This window comes from Salmo salar, chromosome 20, assembly GCF_965601325.2.
Source record: "Salmo salar chromosome 20, fSalSal1, whole genome shotgun sequence".
Lineage (NCBI taxonomy): Eukaryota > Metazoa > Chordata > Actinopteri > Salmoniformes > Salmonidae > Salmo > Salmo salar.
The window spans coordinates 57,148,661-57,162,765 of NC_138310.1; the positions used below are offsets into that span (position 1 = coordinate 57,148,661).

The 14,105-nt window shown below is 40.5% G+C and overlaps 1 protein-coding gene and 1 pseudogene across 11 annotated transcripts; both read left to right on the forward strand.

Annotated features, from left to right (window-relative positions):
* Positions 1-4,187: 4,187 nt before the first annotated feature.
* usf1 (upstream transcription factor 1) lies at positions 4,188-8,643 on the forward strand. 11 transcript variants are annotated; one of them, XM_082966047.1, is made up of 11 exons: positions 4,188-4,438; positions 5,106-5,169; positions 5,324-5,373; positions 5,470-5,621; positions 5,793-5,906; positions 6,186-6,339; positions 6,517-6,604; positions 6,844-6,902; positions 7,057-7,169; positions 7,369-7,497; positions 7,887-8,643. In XM_082966047.1, exons 2-11 carry the CDS (start codon positions 5,126-5,128, stop codon positions 7,914-7,916), a joined length of 933 nt encoding a protein of 310 aa, XP_082822173.1. In that variant the 5' UTR covers positions 4,188-4,438; positions 5,106-5,125; the 3' UTR covers positions 7,917-8,643.
* Positions 8,644-8,791: 148 nt separating this feature from the next.
* On the forward strand, positions 8,792-13,084 carry LOC145862373 (uncharacterized; annotated as a pseudogene).
* The last annotated feature ends 1,021 nt before the right edge of the window (positions 13,085-14,105 follow it).

The following is a 14,105-nucleotide window of genomic DNA, read 5'->3' on the forward strand; positions in this document are numbered from 1 at the left end:
TTGAGTAAGGCAGCTCCAAAATGCAGGTGTTTCAGCCTAACTCAGTGCTTTCTGTGGTGGTGGGGCAGCCAGCAGAAAATACGGAGAGTAGGGGTTGGTAATGTTCTCTAGTTGCGCCGTGATTGGCTCAGTGTTCTGTCACTCATGGGGAAACCACATCACCGCAGAATCTACGAGGAGAGCTTGAAAATTCTGGCCCCTTGGGTGCTGCCAAAGAGTTACATTGCAAAGCAACACTAGCCTGCTATTCAGTGGAGTGAATGTGTGGTCCAAGTCTGGGTTTAAGGGTCTCTTTTCCAAGTTTAAAAGGATAAACATTCAACATTGGCCATGCTGTTAGTCCAGCATGACTTCTGCCGCTTTCAAAACAACTGGAAACTCGGAACTGGGAAATTTCCAACTTCAGTAAGTTCAAGACAACTGGGAACTCGGCAAAAAATGATCTCTGACTGAGAAAATACGTTTTGAACTGTCATCCAACTCGGAAATCCAAGTCGGGAACTTGGGCCTCTATCTAAAGCTCTGACCTGAAGATCACTAACGTCATGGTTCGACCATATTTTTTCCAAGTTTTCCAATATGCCAGGGAGATATGTATACTGTAGCCAAGAAAGTAATACTCAGTGTACATTGTGTAGTAAGCTGTTAGTAGCCCATGTGCCTCACCCTACTAATTTTGTCCTTTTTCCCCTCTTGACTTAGCCTACTGTTCTGACTTGGTGGTGCACATGTAGCCTATAGTCTGTTTTAGAGAAATTTCATAATTGAATATTATATGAGCTTTCATTGTCTGCTTATATGCTGCCTTTATTTATCCTACAGTTCTGACTTGGTGTACAGGGAGAATACTGTAAGAACGGCCCATGTTCTGAATTCTGTCTCTGTACATTTCAAAAGTGCTGAACAAATAGTTATATTGACTATGTCCGTCCTAACTCGCTCATTACTGTCTTAATCGAAATTACGGATTGCCTCTTATCCGCTCATCGTCCCCTTATGCCATAGTTTGTAATTGTCAGTATAAACCATATTTGTTAAAGCAAGTCAGCCATATCATCTATGTTTTTTTTAAAGGCAGTAAATGAGGCTAAATGAACTGTTTCGCTGCCAGACAGTGCTAAGATGTGGGACTACTATTGGGACTCTACTGTTAGGACAGCTTTATGTAGGCTCTAACAGTTTGTGGGCACCGTTTGTCAACGTTATAGTCCAATTAATGTATTGTTTAGTGTTGTGTTGTGTAGTGGCTTTGCTGGCATGCATCTATAACATGTTTTTTTTTTTTTTGCCCCACCAAGATTTACATGCTAAAATCGTCATTGTAAAAAGAACAAAGATTAGGCCCACTGCTGCAGAGAGAAATCATCCTGACAATTTTCCTCAAGTGGATGACTTTGTACATGTTAATGAACACAATAACCTTCCTCTCCCCAGAACACATCAAAGCTTGCTCTACCATGGGGTTGATGTTGCATCAAGCTCCCACCCTGCTATGGCCTGTGGTATTCATGTCACTATGGAATATCCTCTCCTGAATGCACTACCTACCCCAACAAACAGGTCAGCTGACCGCCTGGAGCATATAAGATGCTTATTTGGATAATAAACAGATTTCCCACACAAAATACTGCGGCGGCATAGCTCAGTGGTTACTTTCGACACGTTCTATAAAACGCCGTTTGGATCTTTGCGTGTCAAAAAAGATAAATTTCAAATAACACTATTTGACATGTCAAATAACACAATTATATTATATAATGTTGTGTGTGCTGAATTTGCACGTGTAAGCAAAGCGCCACCATTACGATCACTGTCAAAGCTGTACAGTACCGCGCTGGTAATAAGGCATTATTTGTTTGACCGAATGGAAAACACGTCTGTGTGAGCATTTGAAATGAGATCAGGTTCTAAAATGTTTGCAAATATGTTATTAGCAACTTCTGGGATATCTAGCTAACACAAATGCAACCAGCCTGAAAACAATGACCAGTGGAAACTGCAGTCATTTTCAATATTCTTAGCAATGATTTAGGAATCCATGCAAGTAAGTATTAGCTAGGTAGCCATTTGTTGTTCTCCTACTGAAATAACTAGCTAGCCAGCTACTTAACCCTGTTGCCCAAAACGAACGTTATAAGCAACCAGCTAGCTTCATCTGGCTAGTATCGCTTGACCGGAAAGAAATTGTGTTGTGAAGTTAGCCATAATAAGGATTAACCACAATAGTGGAATTTGCGTTTCGCCTTCAAAATAAAAGTCCCTATTTGAAAGGTATGCAGAAGGTTACAATTGGTGGAATCATGCCATACTTAGACTAGATGTTAAACAAGGTTGGAATGTGGAGCAATGAAGTGGTGTATCAGTCTACTCGGTGACACCCACAGAACACAACTGTGAAGCGTTTATGCAAATATTAGCGTCGTAGCTCTTATTGCTGGACTTTGACTTTGGGAATTCACCTCCCAGTCAGCCCATTGTGCGTATTGACATTGATATTGCACTGTACAGCTTTACCCAAAGTCCTCGGCGTTATCAGGCACCAAAACACCCACGCAGTATTGTTTTTCCTCAGGAATAATGTTCAATACACATAGTAGGTTGACTGGTACAATAAATGTTGCTCAATTAACAGTGGTGTCAGAGTCCCGCAATAAGAGCTACGACGCTAATGTTCTCTGTGTGTCACTGAGTAGACTGATACCCCATGTCATTGATCCACAATCAATAGGTAAGGCTGTACAGTGAAATAAGTATGCCAACAATGCAATTCTAAAGTATAATACATCCAGTGTGATTTCAACAGATTTTTGTCAAAATAACTAATTGTCTTTTGTTGAATTTATATAAGAACATTCCAACCTCGTTTAGCATGATCTATTCCATTATGGCATGATTCCACTATTTGTAATCAAATAACACTATTTGACGTGTCAAATAAGCTTGTTTACCAGTCAGGTCAGTCAGGTTATGACTGCAGTCACATAATAATTTAACCGTTAATACATGTTTTCCTTAGTTATAACACATTGATTACACTATCACTCGTATTTTATATGTCACAACGATTCGTCGATAAGTATGCAATGATGCTGGTAAAAGTTGTCTAGCGCACCTACAGTGCTGGCCATAAAAAAAAAGCTAGCTAGCTGATGGATGCAAACTATGTTCTTCCCCAAAAACATAACAAAACGACATAATCTGTTTCAGTAGGTGTCATCATCTAAAATAACCCTAAAACAGTTTAATGGTGGTCGGACCCATCTACGTGAAGCTAGCCACAATAAGGATTAGCCACAATAGTGGACTTTGCGGTTAGCCTTCAGAATAAAAGTATGACATTGACAGTGATGCAAATGAATACAAATAGTAGAATTATGCCGTAATTGAATAGATCATGCTAAACGAGGTTGGAATGTTGTTATATAAAATCAACAAAAGACAATAATTAGTTAATTTGACAAAATCTGTTGAAATCACACTGGATGTATTATACTTTAGAATTGCATTGGGGGAATACTTATTTCACTGTAGAGCCTGACCTATTCATTGTGGATGAATGACATGGGGTATCAGTCTACTCAGTGACACCCAGAGAACATTAGCACCGTAGCTCTTATTGACTGGTGAGGTGATTTCACAGTCACAATCCCGTGATAAGAGCTACAACGCTAATATTTGCGTAAACTCTTCACAGTTATGTTCTGTGCGTGTCATTGAGTAGACTGATACCCCATTGCATTGCTTCACATTCCAACCTTGTTTAACGTCTAGTCTAAATATGGCAACCGTAAATTCCACTGTTGTGCCTAATACGTATTGTTTCTAGCTTCACAACACATAACCCGGTCTGGTCGAGCATCACTAGCAAGGGTGAAGCTAGCTGGCTGCTTATAGCGTTAGCTTTGGCTATTTATTTCCATGAACTGATGCTCAGTTTCAATAGGCGAACAACAAGTGGCTCACAAGGATTCCTAAATAATTGTTAAGAATAATGAAAATGACTGCAGTTTCTACTGGTCATTGTTTTCAGGCTGGTGCCAGGCTAAAGCTAGCTACCCCAGAAGTTGCGGTCGAACAAATAATGTACCCCTTCGGGCCAAAATAACTTTTAATGTATTTGCCCACGGTCCCAGATTCAGGATCGGTTTTATATTGTATCTCTTGATTTATACCAGTGGTGTGGTTAAAATGCTGATCCTAGATCGGCACAGTTGGTGAAGCCCGGTAAAGATGGCCACAACTCTAGATCCGTTTGATTTATCTTACCCGGCGCAATTTCGAGGAGCAGTGGAATGGTAAACAGGCCAAATCTGCTATTGAGCGCGCCAGACGGTGTAAATGAAGCGCACCGAAGATTTGGTACATGCGCAGACCATTCAGTCATTGGCGCAGACAGCCAGTAATGTTGACAAACAATTGGGGAGGGGCCAATTGCACGGTAAGCGGCTACAATTTTCCGATCTTGTATGTAGCTATTTTCTTCGATGTTTCAAGCAGTGTTGTACAAATACCAAATATTGGACATTTGCTTGGCTTTATTACTGGCTAAATAGCTAGTTTACGTTAAATCACAACATTAGCTATAGCAAAGATGCTTTGTTGAACTGAGCCGTCGCAGCTTGAAGGAACCGCTGGAATAATGCAGCTTTATGCTAATGCTAGCTACATATTCGTAATTTATACAACAAGTAAACATCGGTATGTGTGTTGGTTAGTTAATTTACTACTTTAGAAAGCTGGGTTCGGCATTTAGAATTGTGATATTTCGTTGCAGCTGTTTGCGTGGCGTCCTCAGCAATATAATGCATCTGCTAAAGTTACAGGGTAATGTTCGCTAGTTATTTGCTGAATGAGGTTCTACGCTCGCGGCTACATTCTAGTGTGTAACGTTGACTAACTACTGAAGGGGCCTAAAGAGTACTGTTATCACTTCAATTAAACACACAGTATAGCTTGTTCTTCCTTGAAGGCTTTATAGATTCTATTTGAATACACGCAGAGCCTGTACCAATGTTTGGAAATCAGAGGTTTCAGGTTTGTGATTGTGTTTCTGTAGCCTAGTTTGTTTCCCCCAAAAAATAACCAACTTGTCTATTTTCCTCAAGCCTATTTATCTCCCGGGTGAATGAAGGAGATTCTCTTTCCAGTTGACACTGTGAAAATGAAGGGGTGAGCTAACAATACATTTATTCATCCATCATCCATTTTTAACCAAAGCTACATCCACATGATTTGTTGTAATGAATTTGAGTGTTGTGCTGGATGATCATATTCTGGGTGTGTTACCGTATATTATCATTGTTCCTCTCATTTTGTTATGTAGTCAACAGAAAAGCCCAGACCCGGATGAAAGTGCACATGTCATTGAAGAAGGTAACGTCACGTGGAAAGGAAATAATGCCCCTCAAAACATCAGAAGACACCCATGGTATTTTCTTGCTTATATTATAGAGATTTTTGCTCTTTCAGGTGCAGTGGCTACAGCTGATGACCCATCAGCTGCCATCGCCACCATTCAGTCTGCCGCCAACTTCTCCTCAGAGCATCCCATAAAGTATCTATTCAAGACGGAGGGAGCTGGGGGGCAGGTAGGGGAGCTGTACTACCCTCCCGCTGGGCAGGTACAGTTAGGGAGAGCATACTCTACAGGGCTCACTAGATCTAGATGAAGTCTCTGAGCTCTGAGCCCAGCCAATGCCCATCCACAGTTTTCTGAGGCTCAGTCTTCTGTCATTACTAATGACCGATTTGATGTTTCGCTCAGCAAACCTGTGTGTTTTCTTTTGCTGAAGGTGACATACAGAGTCATCCAGGTGTCTGATGGACAGTTGGAGGCTCAAAGTGATGGAGCCACAGCGGTCAGTGTGCTCACTGGATTTCCTGCAGCCACACAGCCTATGACCCAGGTGAGAATTTATACGAGCAGGACTTGGGGCTCTCCCAGCGGGAAACACTGGTTTGAAATTATGCCAAAATTAGTCATTTCAACCTGTTTCTGGTTGTAATTACATACATTTTAACCAGTTTTGTCCACCAGGCTAGTAGTATTCAATCAGATTCTGTAAATCAAACAACATTGTTTTTAATCTGGGATAATACAGATTCTCTATTCCTCTACTTCTACTTCTCACTGTATACAGTTCTGATTGTTATTCAACACTGACAAAGGTGTCCTCTTACTGTAGGCTGTGTTCTCTCAGTCCGAGGGGTTGGAAGGGGACGGCACTGAGACACATTACACCTACTACCCTGCCACCATCGCTGATACTTCACCAGGCACCATGGTAACCAGCGTGGTGCAGGCATCTGATACACATCTAAGTCAGAGCACTCCCACTGGTGAGGAGATTAAGGAGACTCAATTTCACAGAATGAATAGATCCTATTTCTATGCTCCATCAGGTTATGCATTTATTTCCAATTGGCTCTCCATTTTGATTTCCATTTGATATTGATACATTTATATGGACAATTTGGATTGAAGGAAGCAAGGGGCTTCTTTGTTCTTTGTTTCAGGGCAGTTGTATGTGATGATGTCCCCCCAGGAAGTGCTGACAGGAGCTAACCAGAGGTCCATTGCACCTCGCACACAACCTTACAACACGTAAGCTGCCATTTTGATCAGTACAGTAGGTACTGGACTGGAGAAGCCAGGAGAATCATCACAGTTACCATACTAGTTAGTCACACTGTCCCGTGCACATTCATGTTTCTTTTTGTGTTGGGTCTTAATTACTTAGCCTTGTTACTGTTTTAGCTGCACATATGGATGTATGCTGTGTATGACAATGGTTTCCATGGTAATATCTGTTTATTCATGTCTATACTGATTGTGTCTTGCAGAAAATCAGAGGTCCCACGCACTTCTAGAGATGACAAAAGGCGAGCCCAGCACAACGAGGGTGAGACCTAGATACCCATCATAAATTACTCATACAATACTTCATATGAAAGGCCTATTAAATGCTAGTTGGGTTTGCATGTCACGTTGAGCACAGAATCATATGTTGCCCTGCTTGCCTACTCAAATGTGTTATTGTGTAATTTGTCTCCAAGTTGAACGTAGACGCAGGGACAAGATCAACAACTGGATTGTCACGCTCTCAAAGACTATCCCAGACTGCAACATTGACCCTACCAAGTCAGGGCAGGTCAGTATCAGTAATGAGGTCAGTATCACCATAAAATGGGTCACACTCAAGTCTCATGGGTATGGCCAGGAGATTTTCCTGAACATGTCAACTGACTAGAAAGAACTTAGCTATAAAAATAAGGACCTAGAGTTTTTCCTTGTCAGAACACATTCTCAGGAAAAACATCCTGGCCCTACATGGGAGAGGGTGACACGGTGTTTCTGTTTTGGTCCAGAGTAAAGGTGGGATCCTCTCCAAAGCCTGTGACTATATCCAGGAGCTTCGGCAGAACAACCTCAGACTCGGGGATGACCTAAGCACCCTGGAGAGGCTCAGAATGGACAACCAACTACTGAGGCAGGAGGTAAGACACTATGGCTGTGTTTACACAGGAAGCCCAATTCTGATATTTTGGCCAATTATTGTAGAAAGAGTTGATCTGATTGGTCTAAAGACCAATAAGTGGGAAAAGATCAGAATTGGGCTGCCTGTGTAAATGCAGCCTACCATGATTCATTCACTCTTTGTAATCTACGAATCACTGTGCATCCAAACAACAACTTAACTACTTATAAAGTGATCAAGGTTAGGTGTTCTGCACCTCGCTGTGCTCAAACTATCCCTCAAACATGCTGAAAATGTAACTTGCAAACAAAATACCAAACCATAGGATAGCTTTTCACAAATCCATGCATCAGCTGTAATAATAGGCTTTGTTTGGGCTGCTTTTTCCCTCCAATTTTGCACAGGTAGAAGACTGGAAATCCAAGAACCAGATTCTGAGGAACCAGATGCGACAGAATGGCATTGTTGGAGCAGCAACAGCAGACCCTCAGTGATGGGCAGCATGGGTAGTCAGGGGAGAAAAAGGATGTTAGATCATAGAATTTGAATATCTCAGTGGAGGAATGGTAGAATTACCTTGTGACAGAACTTTGGACCTCAAACCAGAAGAAAATTCTCACTTCACTACAAAATCAGTCTGAAGGAGTTTGCAGATAAGTCATTAAATGGTCACATTTTACATACGGAAAACAATCTTAGCTCTTATAAGTAAAGATTTTCCCTGCAGCTATTCAGCTGTCATGTACATACAATTGTTTAGCTTTTTTACCTTTGACACAATTGCGCTTCAATGTATCAAGTATATTTAGTAACTCTTAGTGTAAGTATAAAAAAATACATTTACATTTGATACATCTAGTATCAGATGTCCCCACTTCCAGAAATGGCTCAGCACTTTGTTTTTCTGAAGTTGTCAGTGGAATATGTATTACAATGATATATATATATATTGTAATAAAGGATCTTTGTATTGGTAAATTATGATGGAACTTCACAATTGAGTGAAAAACGTAATGGGATTCAGAGCTTTCTGTTCGCTTCACTTATTGAATCCACTATGAACATCAGTTGTATCATTCTGATTTTTCATTTCATCATTAGCTAACCTAGTACATAATGTATGATTGTTATTAGCATTTTTAATTAAACAAAAATATCCAAGTAATATGGACTTATGAACTATGTTTTCTAATTTGACTGTTTCCTGAATGCATGCAATTTATGGGAACTCGTCGGCAAGGGGTCATCATTCGGAGACTGGCCCTTTAAGAATTAGGCTACAGTGTAGCAGTCACATTTCGACGTGAAATCGTATGGGTACACAATTTTGCTGTTTGTTGTACTGTATCGCATAAACCAATGTATTTGATGTTGTTTACAAGCGAATAAGACTAGGGCCAAGAAAAGTATATGCATTTTATTGGTAGCTGGCCACAGCACCATTCTATAAACTCAGATGAAGGTAGGTTGTTTATGTGAGCAGGCAAGGTTTGGGAGCAGAATTCGCATACGTGGTTGGTTCATTTCACAACACAAGCAGGTCAATGCACACAAACGCATAAACTGCACTTAAATAATAACAAATCAGACTTACCGCCGCACAAGGTAGGCAAATTACCAAAATAATGCAAAGATTTAGTTTCGTTTTCTCAGGAAGAAAAGGGTATGTTCAATGATGCAGCGTTCAGTTAGTCTCGGAGAGTTACGTAAGTCCCTTTATCCCTATTCACCGTTACGTCTGTAGGACAGGCTGAGGTGTGAGCGACAGAGCGATAACTTGTCACTATGCTATAGGCCTGCTGAAATATATTCAAGTATCAACATATTTTGGGGGAATATTATTTTAAGAAGAGTAAATAAAGTTCTATGGTTTGCGACAACTGCCAAACCCACATCTCTTTACTTCATATTTGTCATTTTTCCAGGGGCGGAAATCCCGGGGGGACACGACCCCCCCATCCTGGGAAAAATATGATTTGTCCCCCCCAATATATCACTGAAACATAACTATGTAATTTAAATAATATTAATAATACGCAATGAAAGCAATTGTGCTGATTATAGACACTTAATAGCTCGTTTTTAAGTTTCAAAAGATTGCGACCCCCCACCCTTTGCCTCACAATGGATTGATCCACTGCCAGTTCCTTAGCTTGCGAGGTAATGTAGAGGTCGTATCTACTGTCTGAAAGGCACTCAATGCACGTAACTGACGTGAGGTTAATCCAGTCAATCGCGCACACACACTAGCTGAATATGCAGAGCTAGCGCGCAAATATGAACTATTAAGCTAGCTAGTACCTATTCCATTTATGTGGCATCGTCAAAGATGGAATCTTTGCTATCGTTAATTAATTCCAAGATCAGCATGCATGTAAGTTAGTGCTTCAAAGTCCCTGTGATAAGGTTAGCGATAAACTGAACAGAACTACACTCTCTTCTACCATTGTTTTAAATATATTTAATGATCTCGTTGCAAAAGCTAAATTGTCGCAAGGGAACTTTTATTTATATATTTTATTTCATCTTTATTTAACCCGGGTAGCAAAGATTATAGCAAACACCACTGAATTGGTGCTCGCTAGCTTTGCAAATTCAGCTATTGTTAGAAGCCAGCCAATATGAAACAAACGATTAAAATTACAAAAGGTTGCAGCATATGTTGTGTAAATGGTGAACTCATACAGCTGTCAACTCTTGTCACTGCAATCCGTTTCACATTTGCTAGCTACCTTTTAGATCGAAGCCCATATAGAATGATAGAAGATAAGATGATAGAAGCCCATCTCCTACTGTAAATAACCTACATACTGTGTGTGTGTAGCCAACCAGGTAGAAAAATGGCAGAAAAATGGCAGAAAAAAGACGGACATCAGAGTATTTTTCAGTACACCAAAACGCAAAATAAGAACCCTAGTAGCCTAATATCTCAAAGACTAGTTGATAAAAATGTTCATAAGAAAGAAATGTAATTCTAATGGAAATGTTTCACCATGATGTCATTAGGCAGAGCAGGCAACAGATGGCACACAGACAGCAGAGTTGGGGACAGATATGCAGGGACAGACTGACAGAGACAGGGAGTCTCAGGTAAGTTTTTTGAGTCTTTGTTTGGCAACATTATGAAAGGTTCTCAATTTATTTTACTTGTAAAATAGGAACATAATTGGAAAATGCCATGGATACCCCCACTCTCAACTTAAACTGGTGACTGAACTAAGATTTGTTAAAGGCAATGGTATCGCTGTTGTGATTAGTTGTGTAGTTTTGGGTACCGGTAGTTAGGAGTACGGCAAACACCTTATTTCTTTGGTTCCTCAATATACATTTACCATATTAAACGTAGGCAATGTGTTACAGCACTACTTTTGGTGTCCCCCTCAGGAATTGCTCTTGAGAAAATGTAATGTAATTGTCCCCTCCAAAGTTGATATCAGATTTTCGCCCCTGCGTTTTTCTAGAATGATGTCACAGGTTTGTATGGACAGCTGACTGGGGTACCAAATGCATTGTTGTCTGGGATAGGAGAAAATAAAATCCTGGATTCCTGGTGGGAGACGTGAACAAGTGAGTTATCAGTCAAGTTAATGACTGTCGACTGCCCTTACAGTTTTGCTGTACTACATGTCTTATACTCAGTCCCAGTTTACATAAATACATTATTGAATCCCTTTAACTTTGGAATATTCATTTCTCTCCAGGCGGCAGTTGTGCAGCGAGGTCTGTCTGGTCACAAATGCAGACAAGTAAGTACAGTAACATGTAGTAACAGTATTGACACTTGTCTCCCATTCCAGGTATAAGCACTATGAGTGCTGGGCAACGGCTAATAACTTCTCTGTGGAGAATGTAGCGAATGACGGCAGCACCACCCTCGAGGGCCGGCTAGGAGCAGTGGCTGATAACCCACAGATCGCAGGGGATATGTTCTGTGCAGACCAGAACTTTGATATTGCTCAGCTTCTCCGCTTCTTCAGCTCCAAGGTAAGATAACATATGTGCTCCTTCTGGTGAATAACAACTTATACCTCATCTCTGAGAAGCTGTAACCAAATTCATAGTGGAGTAGGTTTTTTGGCCTTGTTTACATGTTAGTATCTCTCTCTTTGACTTAGCATGGAGAGCTGGCCATATACTATGAGCAAGAGGAGGGAGAGAAGAGCAGCTCAAAGGGTATAGTGGGGGTATGCTCTGAGACCCACTGGTAGGCAACAGGAAAAATCAACCCATCTTGATACCAGTATATTGTTGATAACAGTACTCACATTTGATGACTGTATGGGTCATTTGCCACCAACAGAAAAGCCTAAAAGCCTTGGAATCTCTGTGTATTTTAGGATAACTCACTTCCTTCAGAAGCCACAGGAGGGAGTGACAGCATTGCGTCTGGCCAGTGTGGTGTTCTACTGCCTTTACAAAGCAACACTGCCTTCCCTTTCAGATTTCCTCATCCTGCAGCCACAAGCCCAGACAGGACCTTCAGCAGGTTCTGGGTCAATAAGGACTGTGAGTTCAGGGTTCAGTTTTCAATTCAGTGACTTCTGGAAGTAAAATGTATTATATTATTGTTTTATAGAAGGATTTTGTAGTCATGATTTGAATTTCAATTCAGTAACAACCCAGGTTATTACAATATCATTAGTACTGTCTATCAAATCAGTTAGCAACTAACACTCGCGTCACAAGACTCCCTGTTTGTCTTTTCACCCAGCAGTGGATTATCAATGAGGAGTAGTTATCTGTGTTTGTCATGAAACTGCCCACAGGGTTCCAGCTCAGTTAACGGAATATGCTGAATGACAAATGGTGTTACTATAGTGTAAGTTTCAGTTCAAGTTGTTATGAAATGAGATTTGTAAATGTCCACTGGAGAGCACGTGAATAGATTGACAATCATTTAAGCATCACAATATAGTGGAAGGAAGGTGGTATGACTAGAGTGTTAGCTCTATTGGAAAGAGTGATTTGATGATGATGATGTATGTTGACAATATGTATTTCTCTTCTGGATATCACAGGGGCTGTCAGACTACACCAAGTGGCTTGCCCACTATTCTGCCCAGCAACAGGAATACTCTGCCAAACCTATAACATGCCGCTCATATCAATCAATCAAATGTATTTATAAAGCCCTTTTTACATCAGCCGATATCACAAAGTTCTATAAAGAAACCCAGCCTAAAACCTAAAACAGCAAGCAATGCAGATTTAGAAGCACGGTGGCTAGGGAAAACTCCCTAGAAAGGCAGGAACCTAGGAAGAAACCTAGAGAGGAACCAGGCTCTAAGTGGTGGCCAGTGCTCTTATGGCTGTGCTGGGTGGACATTATAACAGTACATGGCCAAGATGTTCATAAATGACCAGCAGGGTCAAATAATAATAATCACAGTGGTTGAAGAGGATGCAACAGGTCAGCACCTCCGGAGTAAATGTCAGTTGGCTTTTCATAGCCGAGCATTCAGAGATCTGACATGGTTAATGCTAATTTGAGTCCCTGCACGCGTTCTTTGCCAGTACTGCTTTGACAAAGCAGAACTTCACTCTCAAATATGATACCAACATTCCTTGCCAGGTGGTAAGTGTCTTCACTACAGTCTCTCTATTTAAAGGCCCACTCTGTGATATTTATTAGGTATTTTTGTTCATTTGAATTAATGATACCCATTCATTCTTGAAGAATATCACTTATAAATGTATCATGAGCCTAGTTCATGACAGTGTATCCTGTGAAAGTCCCTGAGAGAATAGTGCTTTCAATTTTTCTTCTATATTTTATAGATTAACCACATAGTAATCAATATTACTTCTGAGTCATATACTTCTTGATTTTTGCCTTTTTTTTGGTCTTATCTTTTCTATCTCGAACTCGCTTTGTGTTAATAATTACATCTATTTGTTTATACAATTTTATAACGTTCTCTTCTTTAACAGTGCAATAGTGTCTGCCACTCTGAAGAGTGATATTCTACAACATCACAGAAAGTTTAAGAAGAATAACATGTTACTCTGGAGTTCACTCTACTCATGTGCCAAATTATCAACCTGTGTTTTAAGTTGTTTTGTTCCTTTGTTAGCCCTAGGACCTTTCCAAACCCATCAGGGCCAAGACCAGCAGTAACGAAGAGACGGATTAACTCTTCGCCACTGCTGGTCTTCAGGACAGAGTTGTTCAGGTCAGCAATAAAAAGACAACTCTCCCCTTTTCACACTACTGAGCTGAGCCAAACCAAGCTGTGCTGTGCTGTGCTGGCATGGTTACTGTAGTTGTAATTGTCTTGGAAAGGACAATGTGAAAAGAACATATCTCCATAGCAGTTAACCCTGTGCTGCACAGTGCACAGCTAAAGAGTTTGTTCTGACAAAAATGGTGTCTTCTTTTAATTGCAGGTCTATGAGGGCTTCGTCTACATGGACTTTAGCAAACAGCTGATGGATGAACAGGGCTATGGTATTTGAAATGTGCAGTCTCAATAGCTATTATGGCACATTAACATATTTTATGAACTCTTATATGTAATTTAACATTTTATTGGTCACATACACATATTTATCAGATGTTATTGGTCACATACACATATTTAGCAGATGTTATTGGTCACATACACATATTTAGCAGATGTTATTGCA

What these genes read in the sequence shown, in the direction of transcription:
- usf1 (XM_014162463.3), top strand. Translation starts at nt 5,126, where the DNA reads ATGAAGGAGATTCTCTTTCCAGTTGACACTGTGAAAATGAAGGG. An exon ending in CCACACAGCCTATGACCCAG is followed by an intron (nt 5,907 to 6,185) that starts GTGAGAATTTAT and finishes CTCTTACTGTAG; the next exon opens with GCTGTGTTCTCTCAGTCCGA. An exon ending in ACCAACTACTGAGGCAGGAG is followed by an intron (nt 7,498 to 7,882) that starts GTAAGACACTAT and finishes AATTTTGCACAG; the next exon opens with GTAGAAGACTGGAAATCCAA.